This window comes from Eschrichtius robustus, chromosome 3 (genome assembly GCF_028021215.1).
Source record: "Eschrichtius robustus isolate mEscRob2 chromosome 3, mEscRob2.pri, whole genome shotgun sequence".
NCBI lineage: Eukaryota > Metazoa > Chordata > Mammalia > Artiodactyla > Eschrichtiidae > Eschrichtius > Eschrichtius robustus.
In genome coordinates, this window is record NC_090826.1 from 141,182,573 (window position 1) to 141,209,059 (window position 26,487).

Here is a 26,487-nt window from a genome sequence, read left to right on the forward strand (position 1 = left end):
AGGCTGTACTTTCCTTCACCACAACCCAGTGTCAGTAGACTGGCTGTACTGCAGGTAGGTGAGAGGGCCCAGGTTTGGTTCCTTAACAGCATGACACAAAGCAGTAAGCTCTGCAGCTTATTACCTGGGTTAACCCCTGTAGCTAAAATATCAACAGGGAAGGAGAGTAAATAGAGAAGCGACTTACTTTCCTTGTTATTGTGTGCTTCATGGTAAAGTTAGGCTTCAAATTCTCGGCACTTATGGGGATTAGACATAAATCTGCGATACTTAAAAAAGCTCTTGATAAAGGTGATCATCTTTAGCCAGCCTCTCTTTTGGGGAAAAAGAAAGGAGTATCACATATTCATTAACATAGCTTGCTGTTCACTGAGAGTCTATTATGTGCCAGAAACTTGACATTCATTACATTTAATCCTCACCACATCTCCTTTAAAATAATGTTTTAGCTCCAATTTAAAGGTGAGGAAACTCAGGTCAAAGAACTTGTGTAATCTTCTCCAGAATAAGGGGCTGGTAAGTGGAAGATTCTGGCTTCACCCAGGCATGGCTCAGGCCATTGACAATGCTCTTTCTGCCATAGTCTTTCTACAGTGAAGTTTTGAGATACCATGATTGGGAGAGGGAGTGTGAGAGCTAAAAACAGAAAGAAACAGAGGGCAGAGATAAGCATGACTCACAGGAAGGGAATAATGGCTCAGGCAGATTTTGAAATGTTGAAGAAATAAGGATATGAGTAAACCATTTCTAAGCATTATAAAAGAAAAATATAATTACATGCACACACTCATACAACCCCCCGCCACACACACAGGGACACACAAAAATGCATGTTATGTTTCTTCATCTGTTTCTTAATAGATACCCAATGATCATTCTCCAGTTTATTTACCCCTTGATAAACTGATACTTAGAGCCAGAAAGATCTAGTTGATCAGCTAGTTCAATTGTCTCATTCTATAGAGAGGGAACCTCAATGTAAGCATGGCTTTAGACAGCCAGTGGTAAAGCACAAAAAACACTGGATTTAGTATCAGAAGCTTTGAGTCTGGAGCCTAGCTTCACCTTAACTGGGTAATTTGGATCAACTTCCTTAACCTATGTCTCAATGTCTCTATGAGGAAGATAGAAACAACAGCTTTCAGGGTTGTGGTGAAGGTTAGTGACAATATATGTAAATCACTATGTGCACAAAGTGCACAAGTACCTGCTGAATCCTTTTTATACTTTCTTAACTAAGAGCAACTGGAAGACCTGAAATTAAAACAAGGCATCCTTGTGCTGGGTGCAGTATTCTTTTTACTGTCCCACATGATCATTCATGGTACACTGACATAGAGCTGATCCATATACGGAGGAAATAAAAAGGAGAAGTGAGGGAACAGCACGTTTTCATAGCTGGGGTATTGCTTCAATGGGCATAGGCATTATTTTTTTTCACTATTCTAATATAATTATTTTTATTTCACCCAGTGTGTATATAATTTTAGATAGTTGTGATTATAATACATATACAATTTGGGGATCTGTTGGGTTTAAATTTTTTTTTCTCACTTTTTTTTGAATTGCATGAAAGATTCTTTAAACTCTACAGTGCTTTACAATTTTCAAATGTCTCACACACATGATTTCATATAATCGTATAACCCTTTTCCTCCCCACCCTTATATTGCCCCTCCCTGATTCCCTCTTCTCACTGGTAACCATTAGTTTGTTGTCTGTATCTGTGAGTGGCATAGGCATTATTTTAGAGATACTTTAGCATTATCTTTAGAGTCAGATAGAGCTGGGCTCAAATCTTTCTGATGACCAATTCTACAACACATTGAGCAAGTGATTATTTAAGAGGAGCATGTATTTTTTTTCTCAAACCATATGAAGAGACTTTGCTGATAACATTCCTGTCTCCTCTTTCTTTCCTTTTTCTCTCCTCCCATGGGAGAAAGAATGAGTTAGATAATTGATGAGTTTGGAAGAAGGAAATGGGCATGCTTTGCTCTTTACCCTTTGGATTCTCTCTGGGAGCTGCTTGACTGCAGACACCTATGTTCAAGTCTGCCCTTTGTCATATAGTAAGGGGTTCACCCAGGTAGGTGGAGGCCTAATTGTTCCTCTATGTCAGTGACTGGACTTGTAAGTAAGTAAGGGTGCAGAGAGGATTATCAAACCTACCTGGCTTCACAGCCAATCCATGTCCTCCAAACTAGTTTTCAGCAGTAAAAAAACCCTGACATTTTGATCTCCATGTGACCAGCCCCTGTGCCTATCACTCAATTAGTTCTAATCACAGATAGTGAAGACAGGGATTTCCTTAAATTCTCACTGTAACAATTTCTCTGAGCCTCAGATTCCTCCTTTGTAAATGGGGATTTGAAAACCTATCCCAAAGAGTAGTTGTTTTAGTGAATAAATAAGCTAACGGTGAAACTCTTGTGTAGTCGACAATGCCTAGGCAGTGGTTTCCTTTTCTCCAAAGTCTTGTCTTCACCAACTTTCTCACTGACCTGCAGGTAAGTTGCTGTCTTTGAGGGCTTCCTGGGTAAAGCTAGTGGTATTTCAGTTTCCTTTTCTGGAGGATGAGGTGGAAAGAGATCTTGGTAATCTTTAAACCTGCCAGCAGAAGAGCAAGACTATCAAAGAAGGCAAAAACCTGGCACATAAAAGGTAACAGTCCAGGAAAATGTATCGCAGCTTTTAGAGGAAGGGGGATTTGGGGAATGGTGCGATACTCAAGAATACACTTCTTACCATTCCAAACCTTTGCTCATGTCAACCTGTTCTTCCTGATCAATACTGTAGTGTTCCTTGCTCAGGCAGGTGAACAGAAATGTGTGTGTGTGTGTGTGTGTGTGTGTGTGTGTGTGTGTATGTGCAGGTAGGCAGGTAGGTAAGAGGGTTCAGGATAAGTTTGGCTTTTCTTTTGCAGGGAAGCTCTGGCAATGAACCATGAGTGTGGATTAGAGACCAACGTGGCTTTCAGAAGCCAATGAGCAGCTCCAGGGAAAAACTGCCTTCACCCAGCAACACTCACCACTTTTCTTCCAGAGATTTCATGACACAGCCCTGGAGTATTAACAATGTTGTTGTGCTGACATGATGCATGTGAGAGACTTCTTTGATAATAGGGGCATCACACTGCAGCATTCCTTCTAAAAAATGCAAGAGAGAGAAGAAAAGCCATCATTTTCTTCTGTACCATTTCTGAGGTAGCTGGGGGTGTTTTTCATCTTAGGGCCTTACAGTTCCTTATTCTCAATCTGCCTAGACTCAACTCTCCAAAATTTGTTTGAAAATCTCAAAAACACATTTGGAATGTTATGTGCAAGCATACTTGTAGAGCAAATACTTTCCTGGTTTAGTTCCATTAGAATTTCAAAGATAAGTGCTTAAAGGGAGAGAAATGTTTAAAGGACTTCATTTCTGCAGCTAGTTTGAAGTTTTCAGTTTAGAAAGAGAGCAGAAGAATAAAGGATTCAAGTTAAATGGCCGAGGCAGATGGAAATCCAAGATTACCAATAGGTCTTCTGAGGGCAATATGATCCTTCAGGTGTTCAAAGACTACAGTGTTCATTAATGAGACTTAAAAACTTACCGAGGACAGGATCTGCATACTCTTCTTCACTTCTAGCTCATTCAAAATGATGCACAGAACTTGATATCCTGAGACTCAACAAATAAATATTACTTACAAGTAAAGACTTGTCAATTTTACCTCTTTTTGTACTTTCATAATGTTTATAACCTTATCTTGGTTTACTACAAGCAAAACAAACACACACACAACCTATCTGTTCATCTGTGCCAAAATAGGGGGCTTTATCTTCATTGCTTTGCAATAAGATTTGTTTACCTCCAGGTTGGGATCATGCTCGCCCTCTTTTGTTTTCCTCTAGAATTACAGATCAGTATTTTGCTTGCAACTTCTGCTTCTGGACAAGATGAATTTACATGAGTCAGATTTACCCTCCTGCCTTAGGCAAGAAAATAAGACAAAACCTATGAAACAGATTTTCAGGGAGACAGTTCTCCTTTTTGGTACTTTTCAGTACTCTTTACAACCCATGGATGGTGGATACTCCAGGTTTGCATGCTGCTAACTCTTGCTTTTGTATTTAACTACAGTCTCCTTGATTTGAGCATCAAATGACTTGAGTTTGAATTCAGGTTCCACCAACTGGACAAGTTAGTTAACTTCTCTGTTTTACCTTCCTCATTAGTAAAATGGAGTTTTTTATCCCTATCTTTTAAGGATTAAATAAAATCCTATGTTCAGGGTTGAATAAAGTTAAATGAGAGGATATAATTCACATATTAAGTACAAGTGTCTCTTTTTTTTTAACATCTTTATTGGAGTATAATTGCTTTACAATGGTGTGTTAGTTTCTGCTGTATAACAAAGTGAATCAGCTATGCATATACATATATCCGCATATCACCTCCCTCTTGCGTCTCCCTCCCACCCTCCCTATCCCACCCCTGTAGGGGGTCACAAAGCACTGTGCTGATCTCTCCGTGCGATGCAGCTGCTTCCCACTAGCTATCTATTTTAAATTTGATAGTATATATATGTCAATGCTACTCTCTCACATCGTCCCTGCTTACCCTTCCCCCTCCCCGTGTCCTCAAGTCCATTCTGTAGGCCTGTGTCTTTATCCCTGTCCTGACCCTAGGTTCATCAGAACCTCTTTTTTTTAGATTCCATATATATTTGTTAGCATACGGTATTTGTTTTTCTCTTTCCTACTTCACTCTGTATGACAGTCTCTAGGCCCATCTACCTCACTTTTACAAATAACTCAATTTCGTTTCTTTTTATGGCTGAGTAATATTCCATCGTATATATGTGCCACATCTTCTTTATCCATTCATCTGTCAGTGGGCACTTAGGTTGCTTCCATGTCCTGGCTGTTGTAAATAGATCTGCAGTGAACATTGTGGTACATGACTCTTTTTGAACTATGGTTTTCTCAGAGTGTATCAGCCCAATAGTCAGATTGTTGGGTCATGTGGTAGTTCTATTTTTAGTTTTCTAAGGAAGCTCCATACTGTTCTCCATAGTGGCTGTATCAATTTACATTCCCACCAACAGTGCAGGAGGGTTCCCTTTTCACCACACCCTTTCCAACATTTATTGTTTATAGATTTTTTTGATGATGGCCATTCTGACCGGTGTGAGGTGATACCTCATTGTAGTTTTGATTTGCATTTTTCTAATGATTAGTGATGTTGAGCATCCTTTCACGTATTTGTTGGCAATTTGTGTATCTTCTTTGGAGAACTGTCTATTTAAGTTTTTGGCCCATTTTTGGATTGGGTTGTTTGCTTTTTTAATATTGAGCTGCTTGTGTATTTTGGAGGTTAATCCTTTGTCAGTTGCTTCGTTTGCAAATATTTTCTCCCATTCTGACTGTTGCCATTTTGCCTTGTTTATGGTTTCCTTTGCTGTGCAAAAGCTTTTAAGCTGCATTAGGTCCCATTTGTTTATTTTTGGTTTTGATTCCATTTCTCTAGGGGGTCGGTAAAAAGGGATCTTGCTGTGAGTTATGTGAAAGAGGGTTCTTCCCATGTTTTCCTCTAAGAGTTTTATAGTGTCTGGCCTTACATTTAGGTCTGTAATTCATTTTGAGTTTATTTTTGTGTATGGTGTTAGGGAGTGTTCTAATTTCATTCTTTTTCATATAGCGGTCCAGTTTTCCCAGCACCAATTATTGAAGGGGCTGTCTTTTCTCCATGGTATATTCTTGCCTCCTTTATCAAAGATAAGGTAACCATATGAGCATGGATTTATCTCTGGGCTTTCTATCCTGTTCTGTTGATCTATATTTCTGTTTTTGTGCCAGTACCATACAGTATTGATTACTGCAGCTTTGTAGTATAGTCTGAATTAAGGGAGCCTGATTCCTCCAGCTCTGTTTTTTTCGTATAAGAAGAAATAGATACTCTGAATATATATGTATTTGAAGTATGAAGATCTTGTATTGTATTGTAAAGCCCATCAATAAACAACCACTATCAAAGAGGCACCAAACAGCCAAGAAGCAGAGTGACTTAGCCAGTTGATATCAGCAAGTCTCTGTCATAATCCACCCTAGCACTGGCACAATGAGCTCATGAACAGAGCATGTAGGTTGCAGGGTTGGAGGCTGCGTATGGACCCAGTAGCATGAGCCCCACATTCACCAAGGCTGACTTAGCTACCAAGGTGGCCAAACGTTCAACTTGCCAGCAACAAAGACAAATGCTGAACTCACATATTTCAACATCCCTTGTAGAAATCCAACTACCCACTTGGTAACAAGTTGATGACACTGGACATTTTTACGCCAGAGGGGGCAACTGTTCATCTGGACTGGAACTGACATGTATTTCTAACTTCAAGGCTTCAGTCAGCATTGATGTTTGGGGGCTTACAAGTGTTTGATCTCCTGAATAGGATCCCACATAACATTGCCTCTGATCAAGGGATACACTTACAGTAAAGGGAGTTGGCAATGGGCATATGGTAATGGGGTCCACTAGTTTTGTCACCTGTGAGAGCTGCTAGCCTGGTAGAGTAACAACCTTTTTTTTAAAGGTCTCGCTGTGAAACCAGCTTGGAGATGATACCTTGGGCCACGTCTTCCAGGATAAAATAAAGAACATTATATGGTGCTGTGGCCCCAGTAAGTTGAATATTGAATATGAGAATCAAGGGATGAAAGTAGAAGAGATCCATTTACCATCAGAATCAGTGATTTACTGAGGGAAAATTTTAATCCTTACAACTTTAGGTTCTGTGGGTCTAGACCAGCACTGTCCAATAGAAATATAATGTGCACCATGTATACAATTTAAAAATTTCTAGTAGTCAAATTTAAAAAGTTAAAAGGAAAAGAGTGAAATTAATTTTAGTCATATATTTTATTTAACTTATTGGTACCAGCTACACACCAAGAGCTCAATGGCCACATGGGGCTAGTGGCTCCTGTGTAGGACAGAACCAGCCTAGAGGTCCTGGTTCCCAGAGTGGGAATGCTTCTACTAGGGACACAGTAGGAGCTCAATCACTTCAAGTTTCTTATGCCAAGAGGCTAGCAGACAAGCAAAGGAGTCACCACACTGACAGGGCAATTGACTATAATCATTAGGGTCATCAGTTATGCAGCAGCGGCAGGGGAGCTTTCATTTGGCACTCTTAGTATTCCCTTGTCCAATTTTAATGATAAATTAACAAGTGAGCAGTCACAGCCTGAGAAGTCATGATAACCAGGGGCTCATGTTCTCAGGGATGAAAGTCTATGTTATCTTGCCAAGTTAGCCCCTCAAGACCAGCAGAGCCACTAGCTGAGCATAAAAGGAATCTATCATGGGTAGCAAAGCAGGGAAAAGTATTTGTTGTGATCTCCAGACAAGCTGTAGTAAAGTTTGTCAGCCTTTCTTGTATAAGTTGCCTAGGAAAAGAAACCAATCAGACTCCTGGAAGAACTGTTCCAAGATGGGTAAAATTTCCTTACAAAGCAAGTGGACAGTACTGAGTTCTGTGGGCATGGCTTAGCTCCTTTCTTTAGGAGCAAAGCACTCATTCCCCCAGCTGCCTGGAGTCATTGGCTGCTGACACTCACAGCTCAGGTCCCCTCTGGAAGTGGTCTTGGCCAAAGGGCACTGCCCAGCCTGAGGTTATGTCCTCCCAAAGGCAGCCACATTTGAGTCAATGAGAAGATACAAAAGTTTCTTGCCTCAGTGAGGGACAACTCTGAAGGCCCATCCTAGCTTTAACAGCTTCCTATAGGATCTGCTGACATTTATCATAACTACCTCACAGTTCAGCATCTACATCAGCCCAGTTCTGCTTTCCTCACTCCCTTATGGGTGTAATTTCTAAGACACGCCCCAACAAACCTCCTTCCACAAATCTCTGACTCCAGGAATCTTGGCAGAAGACAAATCTGCATTATTTAAAACCCCAGAGTGATAACTAGGTAAGAAGGTAGGAATTAACGATTTCATCCCCATCCTCCTTCATTTATAATTGCATCTGATTTTCATTAAACCCTTCTTTGGCTTTGTAGGAGAAAATATAAACAAGGTCATTCTCTGCTGACCATTCTTCTTTTGGCTTATGCCTCTTGAGTTTGGAGATTCTCTCTTACCTGGTTGTCTCAAATCTATCCCTGAGTTTAAACACTTACCTATTTGAGGTCCTTTTTCACAATATATTTTGTAGTCATCACTGGTCTTCTCTATGGCCACCTTTGGATACTTACAGCAGAGTTCCTCAAAGGACATTTTCTCTATGTCTATCAAGCAGGGAAAAACAGGAATGGAGTCTAGTTGCCCACTCTGGTTTCAAAGATTCATGTACTTTTTTTGAAGGTATTGCCTTTAGAATGTTATTTTAGTAGGACAATAGTGTTTTAATGAAATGTTTACACAGGGACACAAGTTTCCTAGGCCAAATTAGAAGCAAGATTACACAGCCTCCCCTGTGCTGCAGAATGAGGGTTTCTGCCCTTCTTGGGGACACCTGACCCATGGAGATTTTCTGCCTAGGGTATACTCGGGTAACTGATATGACTTTGAAAGAGGCACTTATTGTTAACACATATACAAGAAGTAATTCATCCAAATGAATACTGACCCCTTCAAACCCCGTCTATTATAGGGAGGAGCTGCGAATGCATTTCACATATTCTGCTACTGTGTCAAAGAATTTGATGCACTTATGGATAGTAGATGGCAAATAACATGCTAGGAACTTTTTCTCTTTCTTTGCTCTGTCTTTGGGAATTACTTTCAAAATTAGACAATTCATATATCTGAATATCATAAATAGTTGTGAATCATTGTCCCTTGAGAGTGAATTATTTTTTCTAGGGGTAGCTATACATCGTTTCTAGGCATGCATGGTGAATTGAGAGGGAAAGCCTTTTTGTATCCAAAATGAGATGGGGCAGTAAGACTGAGGCAGCAAGAGAAGTTTTAATGATGTATTAGGCAATGGCAGAATAGCAGCGCCTTGCCTACCAAGGTCAAAACACTCATTTGTGTTGTGAGTTCTGGGGTTTAGAGTAAGTCTAATCACACACAGCTCCCCTGGAGCTCTCCAGGGCAGTCCAGTACTTTTTGAGGTTATACTGGTGGAGTCTAGAAGGAATACGGGGTGTGGCCCTGTGAATGTCATTTGTCCCTATGCCAGCATTGTCATTGCCATCATTACCATCTCTCACCAGGGGAATCTGTGGTGGTAAGAGCAGTGGATTATTGCTGTAAAGAATCCAGGTTTCTAGTCCTGCCTCAATCCCTCCCTTGTGGAGAAACCTTGAGCAAGTCTTCTTACCACTCTGAGGCTCAGTTTCTCCACATGAAAGATGAGAGTATTCTAGCTCTGATGCTCAGTGAGTTTATGGGATAGTCTGAGTGGAGGCATCAGCCTACCTGGGAGTCAGGGCCCCAGCTTGGACAAATGCACAGGAGGCCTTTTATCGGGTTAGACTTGCATTTCCAAAAAGCACTGGTGGAGAAAGTAATGGGGTGTGCTGGGGGGAGGGAGGGGGCATCTCCATGGAGGTGATTCCCACTCTTCCTGACCACCCCTGGCATTCCATGGCTACCAAGGGAATGTCCCTTGCCCAGTATGTATGTGGTCAAATTTACCAGCCATCCATTCTTTCACTGTACTCTTGATCCCTAGGAGAGGATTTGGAATGTTTGGGATTTAGAGAAAAGGTGAAATCCTGAGGTAAAACAGAAGGCCTGTTCATGCTAGATTTAAAAAACTCATGCCCAAACATGTTCTGAGGAACAAGCATCCGAAGCATCCTGTTTTGTATACAGAGTGCACATCAAAGTTTTTAGAGTTGAGGGTTACATTTTTTAGTGTAATCTAACAAATACTACTTATTGAGGACCTGCTTGCTGTGCAAATGGATTACCTTCAATGCTTTCAATGGTGCCATCATCCCCATTCTATAGATGAGGAAAGGAGGCTCAGGGAGATAAAGTGACTTGCCAAGTAAGCTCACAGAGCAAGGAAGTGGTGGAAATGAATATTCAAAGCTTTTGCTTACTAATATGTATCCATATTTTTCAAAGTGAAGGTCATGACTCAATAGTATGCCAAAAAATAGAGTCATCACCAGCTTTTACAAAATAAAATGGAATAAAATAGAGAGTATGAGAGTGTATCATCTTATGTGATAAGTGCAGGTATTGCTTTGTGAAATTTTTTTTTTATATATACGCTCACATATATACACAGGTATATGTTCTCTGGATCATGAAGTCAAATGTATTTATTGTGCATTGAAGTTTGAGAAATATTGCAGTACTCTGACTGCCTCAGCATTGATAATTAAAGCTGTTTGTTCAATCTGAATAATAATGGCTACTCTTACTGTTGCCAAATGTTGTGTTAATGACTTTCATAGATGATCTTGGGTCATCTTCACAACAAGCCTATTATTCCCATCTTACAGATGAGAGAACTGGGGCTTCAAGAGAGGTTAGATACATTGCTCAGGTTCACACAGCTGCTAGTAGAGCTAGGATGTAACCCAGATCTCTGGGACAGGAGAGCCTGTGCTCCTAACCACTTCTTTCCACTGCCTGGGTGACTGGTGTGTTATGTTGGGAGGAAGTTAAAATATATAAAGGAAAAATATATTCGTTAAAATATATTAAAAATATATTCAAGGAAATGTTTTGGACCTGATTCTGGGGGAGATGTGCTGAGGTGGAATGTGCTTTTCAGATGCATGAAATGAAGTAGTCAGTGTAACTGTGGTTTTGCTTGGTGGGCAGGAGTCTGGCCAAACTTGAGAGCTCTGGCTCCCTTCAGATCCAGTGGGGGCCTCGGCAGTCAGTCAGTCTGGATTCAGATCCTGGCTCTGCCGCTTCCTGTGTGACCTTGGGAATGTACTTTATCCTCTCTGTGCCTCAGTTACTCTGTACTTACCTCATACATTATTTTGAAGATCAAATGAGGTCATCTTTGCATTGCACAGTGCCGACACATAGTAAATACTCACTAAATGTTAAATACTAATATTTCCCAGTGGCTTATGTGTAAGATAAAAAATTATGATGACTGACCTTACTTGCCAGAGACACTGGAGACTTCCTTTCTAGCCAGAGAGACCTGCCTTGCTTCAAATCCTCAGTAGCTATCTTTTGCCACTGCATAGATTCCACTTCTTCCATGTTAGCCAAACCCTGGCTTAACTCCAGAGATTCCTCAAATCTCTTATAAGGAAGAATGGTCGCTTCTTTGCTTATAGATTCTCTTTTATGCCACCTGGTTCTGGTGAGCCTGCTCTGAGTCTAAGAGAAGGGGATGGAGGCAGACAGCATTTGCTACAGGAACTAGACCAGAGGCAAGATTTTTACACCAGTCCTTCTGTGCCTCCCTGTTACAGGGAGTCTGATTATTTTCAATTTGTTAAGAACTATTGCTCCTTTACACACACACACACACGCACACACATGCACACATGCACACACACACACACACCCATCCCTCTTCAAATCAAACTCATTTTCTATAAGGCAGAAATTCTATATGAATGTGGCTTCTTCAGATTCAGCTTATGCACTTGAATCTTTTTCCTTGAGAGGATTATCTTTAGAACATCAGGGACCATGTCAACCCCCAGTTGTCAAAAGGAAAAATCAAACTTTCTTTTACTTTAACTTACAGCACTCCTAAAAGAGCAGTTACTCCCTTTTCTTTCCTCAACCTCATGATTCCTCCCCAACTCAAAGTCCCTCCTACTGTAAAAATGAGAAACCAGTAGTCCTCTTCATCCAGGAATTCAGCATACCAGCGGCTAAGCATCTGAAACCCAAACACTACCTAAGCGTTTTGAGGAGATGCTTGCTGTATCTCTCCTGCTAATATTCACGTGGGAGAAGAGTAGGCTGCAGATTCTGGATTCTCTAATTTGGAGATATAATGGAACAACCAACATTAGCCATGACTAACCAGGAGGTTCCTTTGCCTCTGTGAGTATGACAACTCCCACCGCGGCCTCTCTCTGAATCTCAGAGAACAGTAATCAATATTTACTTAAGAAGAGATATCACAAATCACTTACTGAAGGACAATTATTTGACATCTGCATACTTCTCTGTTCCTTTGCAAAGTACTATCTCATTTGATTTTTAAGATAATCCTGGAAACCAAGCATCTCCTTTTGGTATGTCTACTCTTAATATCTCCCACTTGAAGAACTTACCCACATGAATATTTCATTAGTTTAAAACAAACACGCAAACAACCAAAAGAAATCCCCTACAAGTCAGTGTTTAGCCAAGTTTATCTGTACTCACTTTTATTCTTCTTCTTTTTTTTTTTCTAATCTTCCTGGACCAGGGCTCAAACCCATGTCCTGTGCATTGGCAGGTGGATTCTTTTTTGTTTCTAATTTATTTATTTTTTATTTATTTTATTTTTGGCTGCATTGGGTCTTCGTTCCTGAGCGCGGGCTTTTCTGTAGTTGCAGCGAGCGGGGATTATTCTTTGTTGCGGTGCGTGGGCTTCTCATTGCAGTGGCTTCTCTTGCTGCGAAGCACAGGCTCTAGGCACACGGGCTTCAGTAGTTGTGGCACACAGGCTTAGTTTCTCCGCGGCATGTGGGATCTTCCCCGACCTGTGCTCGAACCCGTGTCTCCTGCATTGGCAGGCAGATTCTTAACCACTGCACCACCAGGGAAGCCCTATTCATTTATTTATTTGACAAATATTTCCTGAGTGCCTCCCATGTGCCTGGCACTGTGCACATGACGGGAAATATGCAGATCAATATGCTACAAGACTGGTTCTCAAAGAGCTCACCTTCTAGCATGATGAACAGCAGTATGACTTATGCTATGATAGAGGTGAGAACAAAGTTCTTTGGGAAAATAGTGGAGGAAAAGTTATCTATGTTTTGAGTTCAGGAAATCCAGGATAAATTCATAAAGGCAAGGAGATTTAAGCCAGAATTTATGCTTTGCAGGATAAGTAGGCGCTCACCATGTGGACATGGAGTAAAGGGCATTCCAGGCAGTGGGAAGAACTTAAGAAAAGACACAGAGAAGGGATGTATGTATGTATGTATGAGTATGATGAGTACTCCAGCATGGCTGAGGTGTAGCATTCCTGCAAAGAGCTCAGGGATGGGGCAGTGGCAAGGGATGAGGCAGGGAAAGTTGGTTGGGACCATATATAAGGGACTTGAATGCTTCGGTACGTAGTCTGGACATTATTTTGCAGGCAATAAGTTGCCAATAATAATTTTAAAGGTATGCAAGATTGTCTCCACAAACTGCCCAAGTCATTGCTGCCAGAAGTGAGTTTAAGAGTATGAATTCATAACTTTCTCAGATCTCCTAGACTCCTAGGGGAACCAGAGTGAGGTATATTCCTGAAAGAATTCAACTCAGTGATTGAATAATAGCAATACATAATGTAATATAGTGTTATTGACTAATGGATGAGCTCTAAATATCTATATTAAATATGAAAAATAGACTTGTGAAATGACTATTCTATTAATGTCTATTCTGTTTTCAAAGATTTATGAGTGGTAATGACAACATCATGGCATCATGAGATGCTCTCTTTGCCTCTCTCCTTCAATTTACAACCAGTAAAACATCCATAATTAAATAAATATTCCTCTGCCCAACACATCAGGATGCTGAAGGGTTCCACACATCTATCTGTACATCTAAAGATCGGTGGACTGGCAGAGGCACCTTCACCCCCAGCTCTTACCCCATTTTCTCCCCTCCTTCCCAGTCGCTAAGCCCATGATCCAGGTTCTCCCAGACACAGTGGAGGCGCCCAACATCCCAGTGCCTCAGGTGGTGATGCCCGTGACAGCAATGGCACTGGCAGCAGCAAGGCATCAGCAACCTCAGAGTCACAAGCAGCAACCATGAGGGCACCAGTGACAACTCTAGCAGAGGTGGTGGAGGATGAAAAGTGCCAATTCTCACATACAGCCAGAGGCTGCTCAGGTAAAAGAAGACAAAAACTTGTGCTATAGCACCACCTACTAAAAAACAAAAGAAAAGCCTCTAATTACTAACTTTTTGAATTGTTAGAATCAAGTTAAAAAGCTTTACCTAAAGAAGAAAGATGCTTGGTACTTCAAATGCACTGGCCAAGGAACAACTCACCAAGCACGATGAAAAACACAATGACACGGTATCACAAAAAGAAAACGACAATTCTCCAGAAACCAAACTTAAAGTCATGAAATATTGCCATTTAACTGATAGAGAATTCAAAATAGCTGTCATGGAGAAACTCAGTGAGCTACAACAAGACTTAGAAGAGCAGTTCAATGAGTTCAGGAATAAAATTAATAAAGAGAAGGAATACTTTACCAAAGAGGTTGAAACTTTAAAAAAAAACCAATCAAAAATTCAGGACCTGAAGAACTCAATAAATGAGGTGAAGAATACATTAGGAGGCACTGGAAATAGAGCCAACCATATGGAAAAGAGAATTAGCAAGGTCGTAGACAGAAATCTAGAAATGATACAGGGAGAAAGGGAGAGAGAACTAAGATCTAGAAGAAGAAAAAGAAGGGGACGAAGCAGAAGAAGAAGAAGGAGAAGAAAAAGAAGAAGAAGGGGAAGAAAAAGAAGAGGAGGAAGGAGAAGGAGAAGAGGAAGAAGAAAGTCTACAAGAATTATCTGATACATTAGAAAGGGCAGCATAAGGATAATGGGTATCCCAGAAGGAGAAAAGAGGGAGAAGGGAGCAGAGAGTTTATTTAAAGAAATAATACAAACCTGGGAAAAGAGCTGGATATACAAGTCCATGAAGTTAAGAGAACACCTAATTACCTCAACACAAAAAGACTTTCTCCAAGACACACTAGAGGGAAGAAATATGGGGATATATGTATATGCATAGCTGATTCACTGTGTAATAAAGCAGAAACTAACACACCATTCTAAAGCAATTATACTCCAATAAAGATGTTTAAAAAACCCCAAAAAACAGAAAACAACCTCAATGACAAAGAATTTTAAAGGCAGCCAGGGGAAAAATGGATGGTAACCTACAGAGGAACCCCCATCATGTGACCAGCAGATTTCTCAGTAGAAACTCTACAGGCCAGGAGAGAGTGTAACGACATATTCAAAATATTGAAAGCTTAGAAGCTACCAGCCAAAAATACTCTTTACAGCAGAGTTATCCTTCAGATATAAAGGAAAATAAGGGATTTCCCAGACAAACAAACACTGATTTCATCACCACGAGAGCTGCCTTACAAGAAATGTTGAAAGGAGCTCTTCTACCTGAAATGAAAAGGTAAAAGTACAAAAAACTTTGAGTGAGGTGATAAATAGACAGAATCAGAAAATTGCAACTCTGTATCATAATATGTTGTTAAACACAATTATAGCATAAAGGTCAAAGGGAAAGATCAGTAAAAATAACTATAGCTACTTCAGTTTGGTAATAAACTCAACATAAAAAGGGATCATTTGAGACAACAAAAACATAAAAAGGGAAGAGGAAAAGGACAGAACCCTTATAAGCAAGTAAAGATAGGATGCTATCAGCAGAAAAAAGACTATATCATCTATGAGATGTTTTATACAAACCTCATGTTAACCACAAAACATTAGTTTAGAGCAGAGACATGAAACAAAAAAAAAAGAAAGAGAGAAAACTGAGAAAAACATCATAGAAAACCACCAAACTAAAAGGGCAGACAGAAAAACACAGATAAAGAAACAATGGAGATACAGAGCAACAAGAAAAAAAAAGATAAAAGGCAGTACTAAGTCTTTATTTATCAATAATCACCCTAAATATAAATGGATTGAATTCATTAGTCAAAAGACCCAGTGGCTGAACAGATTAAAAAACAAGACCCAACTATATGCTGCTTCCAGGCGACTCATCTCAGCCCTAAAGACAAACACAGGCTCAAAGTGAAGGGATGGAAGATGATACTCCAAGCAAATGGCAGCCAAAAGAAAGCAGATGTAGTTGTACTCATATCAGACAAAATAGACTTCAAGCCAAAAGGGGTAACAAGAGACAAACATGGACACTGTATAATGATAAAGGGGACAATTCATCAAGAGGACATAACAATGATTATATATGCACCTAAAATAGGAGCATTAAGATATATAAAGCGATCATTAATAGACCCAAAGGGAGAAATTGACAGCAAGACAGTAATAGTAGGGGACTTTAATACCCCACTTACATCAGTACATAGATCACCCAGACAGAAACTCAACTAGGAAATAATGGCCTTAAATGAAACATTGAACCAGATGGATTTGATAAGATTTGTACAGAATATTCCATTCAAATGAGTAGAGTACACATTCTTCTCAAGGGCACATGGAACATTCTCAATCATAGACCATATGTTGAAACACAAAACAAGTCTCCATAAATTTAAGAAGATTGAAATTATATCAAGCATCTTTTCCAACACAATGGTATAAAACTAGAAATCAACTACAAGAAGAAAGTTGGAAAAATCACAAATGTGTGGAGGCTAAACAACAAGCTACTGAACAACTATTGAGTCAATGAAGAAATCAAAGGAGAAATTTTAAAAACCTGAAGACAAGTGAAAATGAAAATATGACATACCAAAATCTATAGGTTGTAGCGAAAGTGGTACAAAGAGGGTAGTTTATAGCAATATAGGCCCACCTCAAGAAACAACTCAAATAAACAACATAATTTTGTACATAAAGAAACTAGAAAAAGAGGAACAAACAGAACCCGAAGTCAGTTGAAGGAAGGAAATAAAAGATTTATGATTCTATCTAATAACTAGTGAATAAATGATCAAATTGATTTCTTAAGAAACAATGCTTAATAGAGCATTTTCCATTAGAAGAAATAATCAGACATGAAGCAAAATGATAGGAATAAATAATAAATAAAACAGTATCTAAAATCCCATGATTGCTTTTTAAAATTTGACCTATTTTTCTTTTTTCTCCTTTTTTTAAATTTATTTATTTATTTATTTATTTATTTATTTATTTATGGCTGCATTGGGTCTTCATTGCTGGGTGCGGGCTTTCCCTAGTTGTGGCGAGTGGGGGCTACTCTTCGTTGCGGTGCACAGGCTTCTCATTGCAGTGGCTTCTCTTGTTGTGGAGCATGGGTTCTAAGGCATGCAGGCTTCAGTAGTTGTTGCACACAGTCTCAGTAGTTGTCGCCCGTGGGCTCTAGACCTCAGGCTCAGTAGTTGTGGCACACAGGCTTAGTTGGTCCACGGTATGTGGGATCTTCCTGGACCAGGGATCAAACCCATGTCCCCTGCATTGGCAGGTGGATTCTTAACCACCGTGCCACCAGGGAAGTCCCTAGTTTTTATTTTTCTGCAGTTCTTTTTTGTTAGAATGTATTAGAGTTTCCTTCAGAATTGTGTTTGTCCATCACTTGGTAAACCTTCTTGACCTCTCCTCAGAACAGTGTGTGAAGAGCTAGATAGTAAATATTTTAGTCTGTGTGGGCCACAGACCAAACGGTCTCTGTTGCAATGATTCAACTGTGTAGTTATAGCACATGACGACATGTAAACAAACAGGCATAGCTGTGTTGCAATAAAACTTTATTTATGGACACTGAAATTTGAATTTCATATAATACCCATGTGGCATGATGCATTCTTCTTTTGATATTTTTCTACCATTTAAAAAATGTAAAACCACTCTTAGCTCACTGGTTATTCAAATACAGGAGGTAAGCTGGATTTGGCTCCCAGACTGAAGTTTGCTTACTCTGCAGTAGACAGGGGGAATCTGGACGCTGGCTCCACACTTACCAGGAAACAGCAGTGGGGCCTTAGACCCTGCTCTATCATCTGTACAATGAGAGGGGAGGCTGAGGTAACCTCGAGGGCTTCGTCCTATTCTAAGGTTCTATGGTTCTGATTAAGGGTCGTAAGAGGTGAACATTTGTGTACTACCACTTGTCAGACACCATACACACAGTGTCTTTCTTTGAGGGAGCCATTATGATCCCCAGTGTACTGAGGAGGAGACAAGGATCAAAGGGGCCTGGCAGCCTTCTGCCTAAGATCAAAGGATTTGAAAGTGGAGAAGCTAGAATTCAAATTCACTGCTGTCTGCTCTCCTCACTAAAACTCAATATCCTTTGTATCTTTTACTTTCTTTCAAAAAGAAACTTTTTATTGTTGTAAGATATATACAGCATGAATTTGCCATTTTAACCATTTTTAAGTGTACAATTCAATGGTGTTAATTACATGTGTCATTATGCAACAATCACCACCGTCTATTTCCAAAACTTCTTATCACCCCAAATGGAAACTGTACTAATTAAGAAACAATGCCCCATTTTCCTTTCTCCCAGCCTCTGGTAACTATGAATCTATTTTCCATTAGATTTTATTTAATTAAGGAAATTTTAGTTTAATTTCTTGTCATCCTACTTGGTCTCCTGCCAGTGTCTATGAAACTCCTTACCCCAGACATCTTCAGCAGCATCTCTCAACCTTCCTCTCTTTGGTTAGAAGCAAGAGCAGACTTTAAGGCTGATGCTCTGTCTTCCAGGTTCACACCCTTTTCTCTCTACTTATTTACCTTTTACAGTATAGTATCCTCAACATAAGTATAAACTTATTGAATTCACAAATATAATAACAAAATATGATTTTGTCCCAATTCTCTAAAATTAGGACAAATTCTAGAGGAATTTCCTCTATTCCATGTGGACTCTGTTTCCACATCAGTGAGTCAGAAGTCAGGATGTAGACATATTAGCTGGCATGCTATCAGCATTCAACAAAAGCTGATTGTATAATTGGAGGATGGTTGAACAGGTGGATGAAAATCAGAGTTCTCACCAAGACAGGTGTCTCAGACCAGAAAAGATTGTGGCAAAGCCCAAAGAAGGGTCATCTCCAACTAGGACTGATTGATTGACATTTGACTGTCTATCAGCCCTATTGAGAACTAAACACTGCACTGCCAGTAGTTTTCTAGATGCTGTGGAGACAGTACTGACGAATCAGACGAAAACTTCTGCCCTCATAGGGAGAAGGAAAATAAGCAAATTAAGTTAAATATATATGTATTTATATATACATATATATAACACAATATATATAACATACATAACATATATATAGTGTATTTATTTGAAATATAGTACCAGTATATTATATGTGTATACGATAGATGTACATTGCATACACAAATGCATACATGTGCATTGTAAGGATTCTACGTGTATTATACATGAATGCACACAAAGTGTGTGTATCTATGTATGTATGTAAGGAAGGATGGATGCATTGATCCAGATCGTGATAAGTGCTAAGGAGAAAAGTAAAATGGAGACGGGGTTGAAGTTTTATATAAAGTGGGCAGGGAAGGCCTCACTGAGATGACTTGAGTAAAGACCTGAGGGAGTGGGGGACTCAGCCGTGCAGGCATCTGCACGTTACATACAGCAGGAGCAGCACAACCGAGCTAGGGGTGTGTCTGGCTTAGCCAATGTGATAAGCACGGAGGCAGAGGAAGATGAAGCCAGAGAGGAGAGGCAGAGGACAGATAGTGTAGACCTTGTTGGTTTTAGCAAGGGCTTTGGCTTTTACTGGAGACAGCCATCTCTTTTCAAGGTCCTCACTGACTTTCTTTTACTTACTTTCAGTTAAATTACACAGTTTATGTTCTGGCAGAATCACTGTGGCCACACTGGAAATGAACCTGCTGAGGGCCAAAAGCAGACCCAGAGGCATCAGGTAGGAGGCCACTGTAGTGATCCAGGCGAGTTTGGACAGGGCTTGGATGAGAGTGGTTGTAACAGGTGAGGGGAGGAATACCAGACTCTGGATATATTTTTAAGGTTGAACCAACTGGATTCACCGGTAGACTAAACATGAATGTGAGACAAAGAGGAGAGTCATAGATGATATCAAGATTTTTAATCTTAGAAACTGTGATAGTCCAGCATTATCGATAACACAAATACCTTCAAAATCTTTGCTGAAGACCAAAGGCCTAGAGAGAGAGCTTTGCTGTGTGGATTTGCTGTTCCAGGAAGCAAAGCCTATCTAAGCCTTTAGCCCCAAATGCCTCTACAAAGGGTGGGGAAGGGAGGGGAGGGAGGACGGCTCTGGAGCTTCTACTACTCAAGAACTGTGCAAACAGCTTTGGCTGTGGACCCACTGGACTGATCTCATCCCTACACTGCCCAGATGTGCAACCCTGGATAATTAAGGTGCATTAGAAACTGTGCTGGACTTAGAGACAAGGACTCCTGGATTCTGACCCTGATTCCTCTGCTATCCTGCTGCGTGCCTTTGGGCTAATCCACACACCCTTTCTAAGTCTCATTTTCCTCATTTGTACAGTAGTGTCAATAACACTACCCTGTCTGCTGCTTGGAGGTGCTAAGAAGCCCAAAGGAGGTAATGAGTGTGCTTATCAGGTAAATATGTTATAATGTGCCAAATAGCTTTTTGTTTATAGCCATTGCCCTCCAGATCCACTCTCTACCCTTCTTCACCCTGCTTGTGCCTGGGGAAATTAACCTGTATGGACACATCAACACACTCCCTTGACCTCTCATTGGATATATCCGGAGCTGGTAGGAAAAGGGAAACAAAGGGTGGAGAGTGAGCTTGGACTACCTATTCCCCCCGATCCTTCCAGACGTCCCTCTACTGACAGTCACAGCTCCTGCCAAGTGCTCCACTCTCCACAGCTCTTTATCTCCTGGTTCTGGTAACTGCTCCCTCTCTTCCACTCTTCAGACCTAAGAGTGATGAAGGTGGCCCACCCTTACTGGCCCTGGGGTATTGCACAGGGTATCCACTGTGGTTTCCCTACCCTCCTTTGTAAGTAGTGCCTTTTTATTAAGCTCTCATCTGTTACCCAATTTGGCTCCACCATTTGTTATCTGCCAAGATCTTGACTTACAGTCATCAAACTATTACTTCCTGTGAGTCTCCAGGATAGTCCCGTGCTTTTATCTAATGTTTGGGGATAAGAATAAACCCTCCCACTTGGCCATTTCCGTGATGGCTAGTCTAGGAAAGGGAGACCCTGTATTTCAGTACATGAGGTTTAGAAAAGAGTTCTTAAAACTTCCCTCAGTAGAACAGTCCGAGGTTCACAGTTTTGGGAGCCTCAGTATAAGGGGGAATTGAAGACCACTCCTCCGCCTCCATCCTACTTTGGAGTTTTGGCTGCTTCTTGGGAATTTATATAACTTGCTCCTAAGTGATCAACCAATTCTTCAATATGGAAAGGGCTGTGTGGGTACTTATATCATTAAGTTAACCAGGATAGATGACCAGATAGGATTTTTGGTGAGTCTTGACCTAATCTTCCAGATACCAACCCATTTCTGTGAGGTATGGCCTACCTTGCAGATCTCCTTCTGGGCTCTGGGAATCCAGGGGTTCACATCCCCAGATGGCAGCAGCTCCTTCAGGCCTTTGATGGTTTGGGATTTTAGTGGTAGGCATAGACCAATCTGCTCATTCAGGTAGAGCTCACAGATCCGGTTGCCCAGCATGTGCCGAAAGATGACTTTCCCAGTCTTCCTGTTACTCATCAGGACACTGAGGAAATGGTGCAGGTCCTGCCAGAGGTCCAGGAGTTGGACCTCCACTTTCAAATTTTGCTTCTTCAGGTGGTGCCGGAAGGGACTCCCTGCACAGGCATCAGCACACAAGGCCCAGTGGGTGTACCCCAAGGAGAGGTTTTGCTTCACGGCCTTCTTGATTGTCATGTGGGGGGCGTAATTGATGATGGGGGTGACAGTCCTCAGGTGGGCAGAAAATGATGTCTCAATAAGGCCCTCCATGTGGAGGTGGCTCTTGGCTTTGTTCTTCACGTTGGACTTCTTGGCACAGAGAATATCCTTTCCCTGGGAACCAATGATTCTCTCCTTTGAAGAGGTCTCTTTAAGGGAAGGCATTTGTATAACCAACTTGCCTTGAGGAAACAGCTCCTGGGGGAGCAAAGTGTTGGTATCTGGATTGGTATCCACTTCCAGAGACCAAGAGCCATGGTCGATCAACTGCCACATCTTCCTCTTGGCCTTCCTTCTCGAGTACCGCTTCTGAGGGTGATGGCCCTTCTTGATGCTCATACTCAGAGGGAGCCCTCCTACGTGGGTATAGTAGATACTGTACAGGCGAGTCTCGTATTCTTGCATCAGAGCCTGGCACGATTACTCCTTGACCATGATCATCTTAGCGTGGGTGTAAAAGTTAGGGAGCCAATAGCTCTGGAGTTTGAACAGAGCCACATTTTGAGTGTGGCTCAGGATTTCCCTCCTGGTGGTTGACTGGTTGGGATGCCAGATAGAAAGGTTCAGAAGGGCCTCTGGAAAGAAAGATACAGGATGAAAATGATGTGGGATGGTGAGGTTTTTGAATTTTTCCAAATGTTTTTGTGTATAGCCTTTCATTCATTCCTCACGCAAACCTGGGGTGTAGACAGGTCAGATATATAGTGAACATGTTTTTAGGGTTTGTTCAACACACAGTGACCCCTTACTCTGATTACCTTCCTTCTTCCCCAGAGAAATAACCATTTTGTGGGATTCCTCTAGTTACTTTTTAGACTACTGAAAGTTATTGTAAAGAAAAGCAAGAGGTACACGAAAACATGTTCGAGAATAGGAAACATGTACCTCTGAATGGGATTTCTCAAAGTTAGATCTGACTGAAGGAAAGAGTTTGGACTGGACAAATTGAAAAAATCCCAACTAGCCCTGATTTTAGTGTCATCAATTCTCAGTTATCTATATGAATAAAGAGGAGTGTGACTAAGCCCAAACAGTGAATCTTCTGGAACACATTTGTATTTGGGTTAGGAACGCCTTCTCAGTTAATAAATAAATACATTGGAATGAATCTGATGTTCTAGAGAAGGGGTTGGCAAACTTTTTTCTGTAAAGAGCCAGTAGTAAGTATTTTATGCTTTGTAAGCCATATATAGTCTCTGTTGCACAGTCTTCTTCTTCTTTAAGCCTTTAAAAATACAAAAACACTCTTAGCCCATAGGCCACATGTACTGCATTTGGCCTGTGGACTGTAGTTTGTTCTCAAGAATCCCAATTGAAAAATAAAACAAAACAACAACAAAAACAAAACAAAACACGCCATGCAGGCTTAGAATTGCAGGAGCTATTCTATTACCCTGTCCCAGTTCCCCTTCATTCTTGCCAGCCATCCTTCACTGACAAGTACTATCTCAGGAACAGGCACATACCAGCTTCAGACAACTGGTCTCTCTCAAGCCCTTCCCTGTTTAGGGTTGGGGTTCCCACTGATATCACTGATGGAGAGGGAAGCAGTCTGCAAGGCAAGAGACTGAGGACTATCAGACACTGGACTGATTTTTTCTTATATCTCCCAGGGATTTCACTTCAGATATGCTTTATAATTCTTACCGATGTTCATATTGCAGAGTGTCACCACCCGCGAGCTTTCCTGCAGATGGGTGGCCTTCAGCATGAAGAGGAGGGACAGGTAGTGGTCTCTCATTTCCAGGTCCATCTCATTTATGCTCAGAATCTTCTCAGCAAGAATCCAGAAATCCACCAGCTCTTCACCTACGGGTCGGACAGGATAGGATAGGCACCGAGCTGCACCCCAATCTTGCCCCTCAGCGGCTGCATCTGCATGTGACCTCTGATCCCCCGACCCCCACCCACCAGCTTGCTCTAGTGCCTCCAACATCACCTTCAGCCACTCCTTTGGCTTAAGGCATCATCTCCAGAAACGTCCTAATGCAGGAACTGATGGGAGGCACGGAAAAAAGGGACTTAACGGATAGGAGTCTTTCATGAGTTTTTTTTGGTTGTTAGAAAAACTGTCAGTTTAGGGAAAACCACGAGACTCTGGGAATAAATCATTAGACATTTAGGTTTTGTCCAAAAAATAAAGATCAGGGGTAAAAGAACATTTCCTAGATCATGGCCCAGAGCAGCCTGCAGAAGGACACTGGAGCCAAAAGGTGCCAAAGACTACATTCCCTGTTTCACAACTTTGCCAGGCCGAAGTCTGAGTGACAAACTGTAAGACAGTCGGTCTAGTTCTTCCCTGCCTGATCCCTGGAGATCCAGAATTTCACCTTTAAACTAGGATTTGTTCCCCCCTGAAATTTAATGATGCTGAACTGGAATGTCAGCCAGTGCTCACTGCCAGCCTCCTAGACTCACCAACTACTGGACCCAATAGAACAGAAAGCAGGACACCCCAACCTTTTGCTACAGGGATTTACTTATGGACTTGTTCCTTGTCTGTCTCCCCACTGTCATGGCAGCTTTGGGAAGCAGGGACTTTATGGCTCTTGTTCACCTTTCTATCCCCACCTGCAAGCACAGTGGCTGCCGTACAGTGGTGCTCAGTAAACATTGTTAAATGAATGAATGAATGGAAGGGACTCTGATTGCTTTTGCCCTAACCTGCACGATGGACCCCAGTTTTAAGACTTTTACCCAAACTGCATTATAATATATTTTTTATATTCACCACAGACATACAGAACTGTTAGCAGTGCTCCGGAGGATCCTGGAAGCTGTTAAAAACTTGCAAAGGCCCCAGGAACAACCCCAAGAACCCACCTGCACTGCCCTTGAGGTAGGTACAGAAGCGCCACATCCCTCTGACCCCGCCAAGGCATTTCTGGAGTAGCCACTGGTCTGCCTTTTTCCATCTCATCATCTTGGCTGCCAGGAAAAGTCCATGGTGAGAAACTGAGAATGAGCTCTTCCCCCGGTCCCTCTCTCAGCCTTGCACATGGCCAGACCCCCATTAGCTCAGTGTGAGTGAGGAAAAATTGTGACCAGTGAGATGAGTTGGGCCCTGATTATGCGGTGCTTTTGAAGGTAGGCACCATACCCTCTAGTGACATTCATCACGTGACATGGGATGGACATAGAAGTATGTGTACAATCTACAGGTCAAAGTTACCCTCCAACGAAGGCCCCTTGCCTTCTATGGTCCCCCCCTGACAGCGATGTTCCCAATACATATCAATATATTGAAGGAGGGAGGTGAGTGTAATGGGAGATTTGTTACAACATTTTACTCAGTGGGATCTCCGGAATCTTAATGTTCCCTGGTTTCCTTTTTCCTTTGGCTACTTGAGCTGAGAATCAAGTTGTCCAATCAACCCTAGATGGAAATCTTATTCATTCATTCTTTCTACAAATATTTATTATATGCCTACTAAGTGCCAAGTACCATTCTAGGTGTTCAGGATACATCCATAAAGAGAACAAAAATCCCCACCCTCAAGGAGCTTATACTCTAGCAGAAGAGACAGACAATAAACAATAAGCATAATAAATACATTCTCTAGTGAGAATGAAAGTTATAAGTATTACAGGAAAAAATGAAACAGGAAAGGAGGATGTAGAGAGAGCTAGGGCAGGGGTTGGATGAGTGGGCAGTGGGCCGTCAGGGTAGCCTTCAATGAGGAGGTGAGAGCTGCCCAGAGACTTGAGGTGAAGGGAGATGCATGTGAATACATGGAGGAGGAGCGTTCCAGGCAGAGTGAACAGCCAGTGCAGAGCCTCGAAATGGGAATGTGTCCCTATGTCTGAGGAACTGCAGGGAGGCCAATCTGGCTGGAATGGAGTGAGCAAGAGAGAAGCAGGAGATGAGGTCGGAAAGGCAATGGAGCCAGGTCTCCAGGACCTGGAAAGGCATTTTAGGGGCGCTGGATGTCACACTGAGATGGGAGCCATTGGTGGTGGTGGTGGGGAGGGTCAGCGAGCAGAGGAGTGACATGAACTAACGAAAGTTTTAAAAAGCTCACCCTGGCTGCTGGGAGCAGGAGAACAAGAGCAGCAGTGAGGAGACTGATTCAGAGATGATTTCAATAGCCAGGTGAGAAATGATGGTGGCTTAGGCCAGGTGACAACAATGAAGGTGGTGCTACCTTTGATTCTGAACATATTGTAGGCAATTTGGCTGTCATTAACTCTCTCATCTCTGGCTGCAGTGAGACAAACAGCCCAGCCCATCAGACTCCTGCTTGTTGCTCTTGGTTCTGATTTTTCAGCCTAAGATTTCGCCACAACACAGCCTGAGCCAACCGTACATCTAAGGCTATGAAGGCAGCCCGTATCTGTACCTTACTGTAGGGCTGACAGGCACAGGATGCTGTGCAACCTAGCTGCCCAGATTTCTCCCCACACACACCCGCGTGCTTACCTCCTTCTGGGGACTTAACGAAAGTGAGGAACTCCTGACAGAGAATGTAATGGAAACACAAGTCGGTTTTACAGAAGAAAGGTAACCGGTATTTTTCCAACCAGGTCACTTAATCCATTGTACTTTGCAATCTAGAGTCCAAACATATAAGGAACAGAAAAGAGAAATGGAACTGAATTGCTAAGAAATGCAGCTTAGCAAGGGGCAATAAATAACCTCATGCTTGTAGTATTTGGCCCAGAGGAGAGGTGTGTTGATGAAAAATAGTATCTAAGGGAAGCAGAGACTGGGGTTGAGGTTCTCAAAGGACTGA

General features: G+C 41.6%; 1 protein-coding gene across 1 annotated transcript in view; it reads right to left on the reverse strand.

Annotated features, from left to right (window-relative positions):
* Positions 1-477: 477 nt before the first annotated feature.
* Positions 478-26,487, reverse strand: part of LOC137760723 (regulator of G-protein signaling protein-like) — a 33,977-nt gene continuing 7,967 nt past the window's right edge. The window contains 11 exon segments of the mRNA XM_068537632.1: positions 478-588; positions 2,505-2,610; positions 3,032-3,149; positions 8,169-8,276; positions 11,076-11,298; positions 11,750-11,812; positions 21,362-22,329; positions 23,402-23,563; positions 24,578-24,682; positions 26,175-26,283; positions 26,285-26,305. Coding sequence (XP_068393733.1) covers positions 478-588; positions 2,505-2,610; positions 3,032-3,149; positions 8,169-8,276; positions 11,076-11,298; positions 11,750-11,812; positions 21,362-22,329; positions 23,402-23,563; positions 24,578-24,682; positions 26,175-26,283; positions 26,285-26,305 — 2,094 coding nt within the window.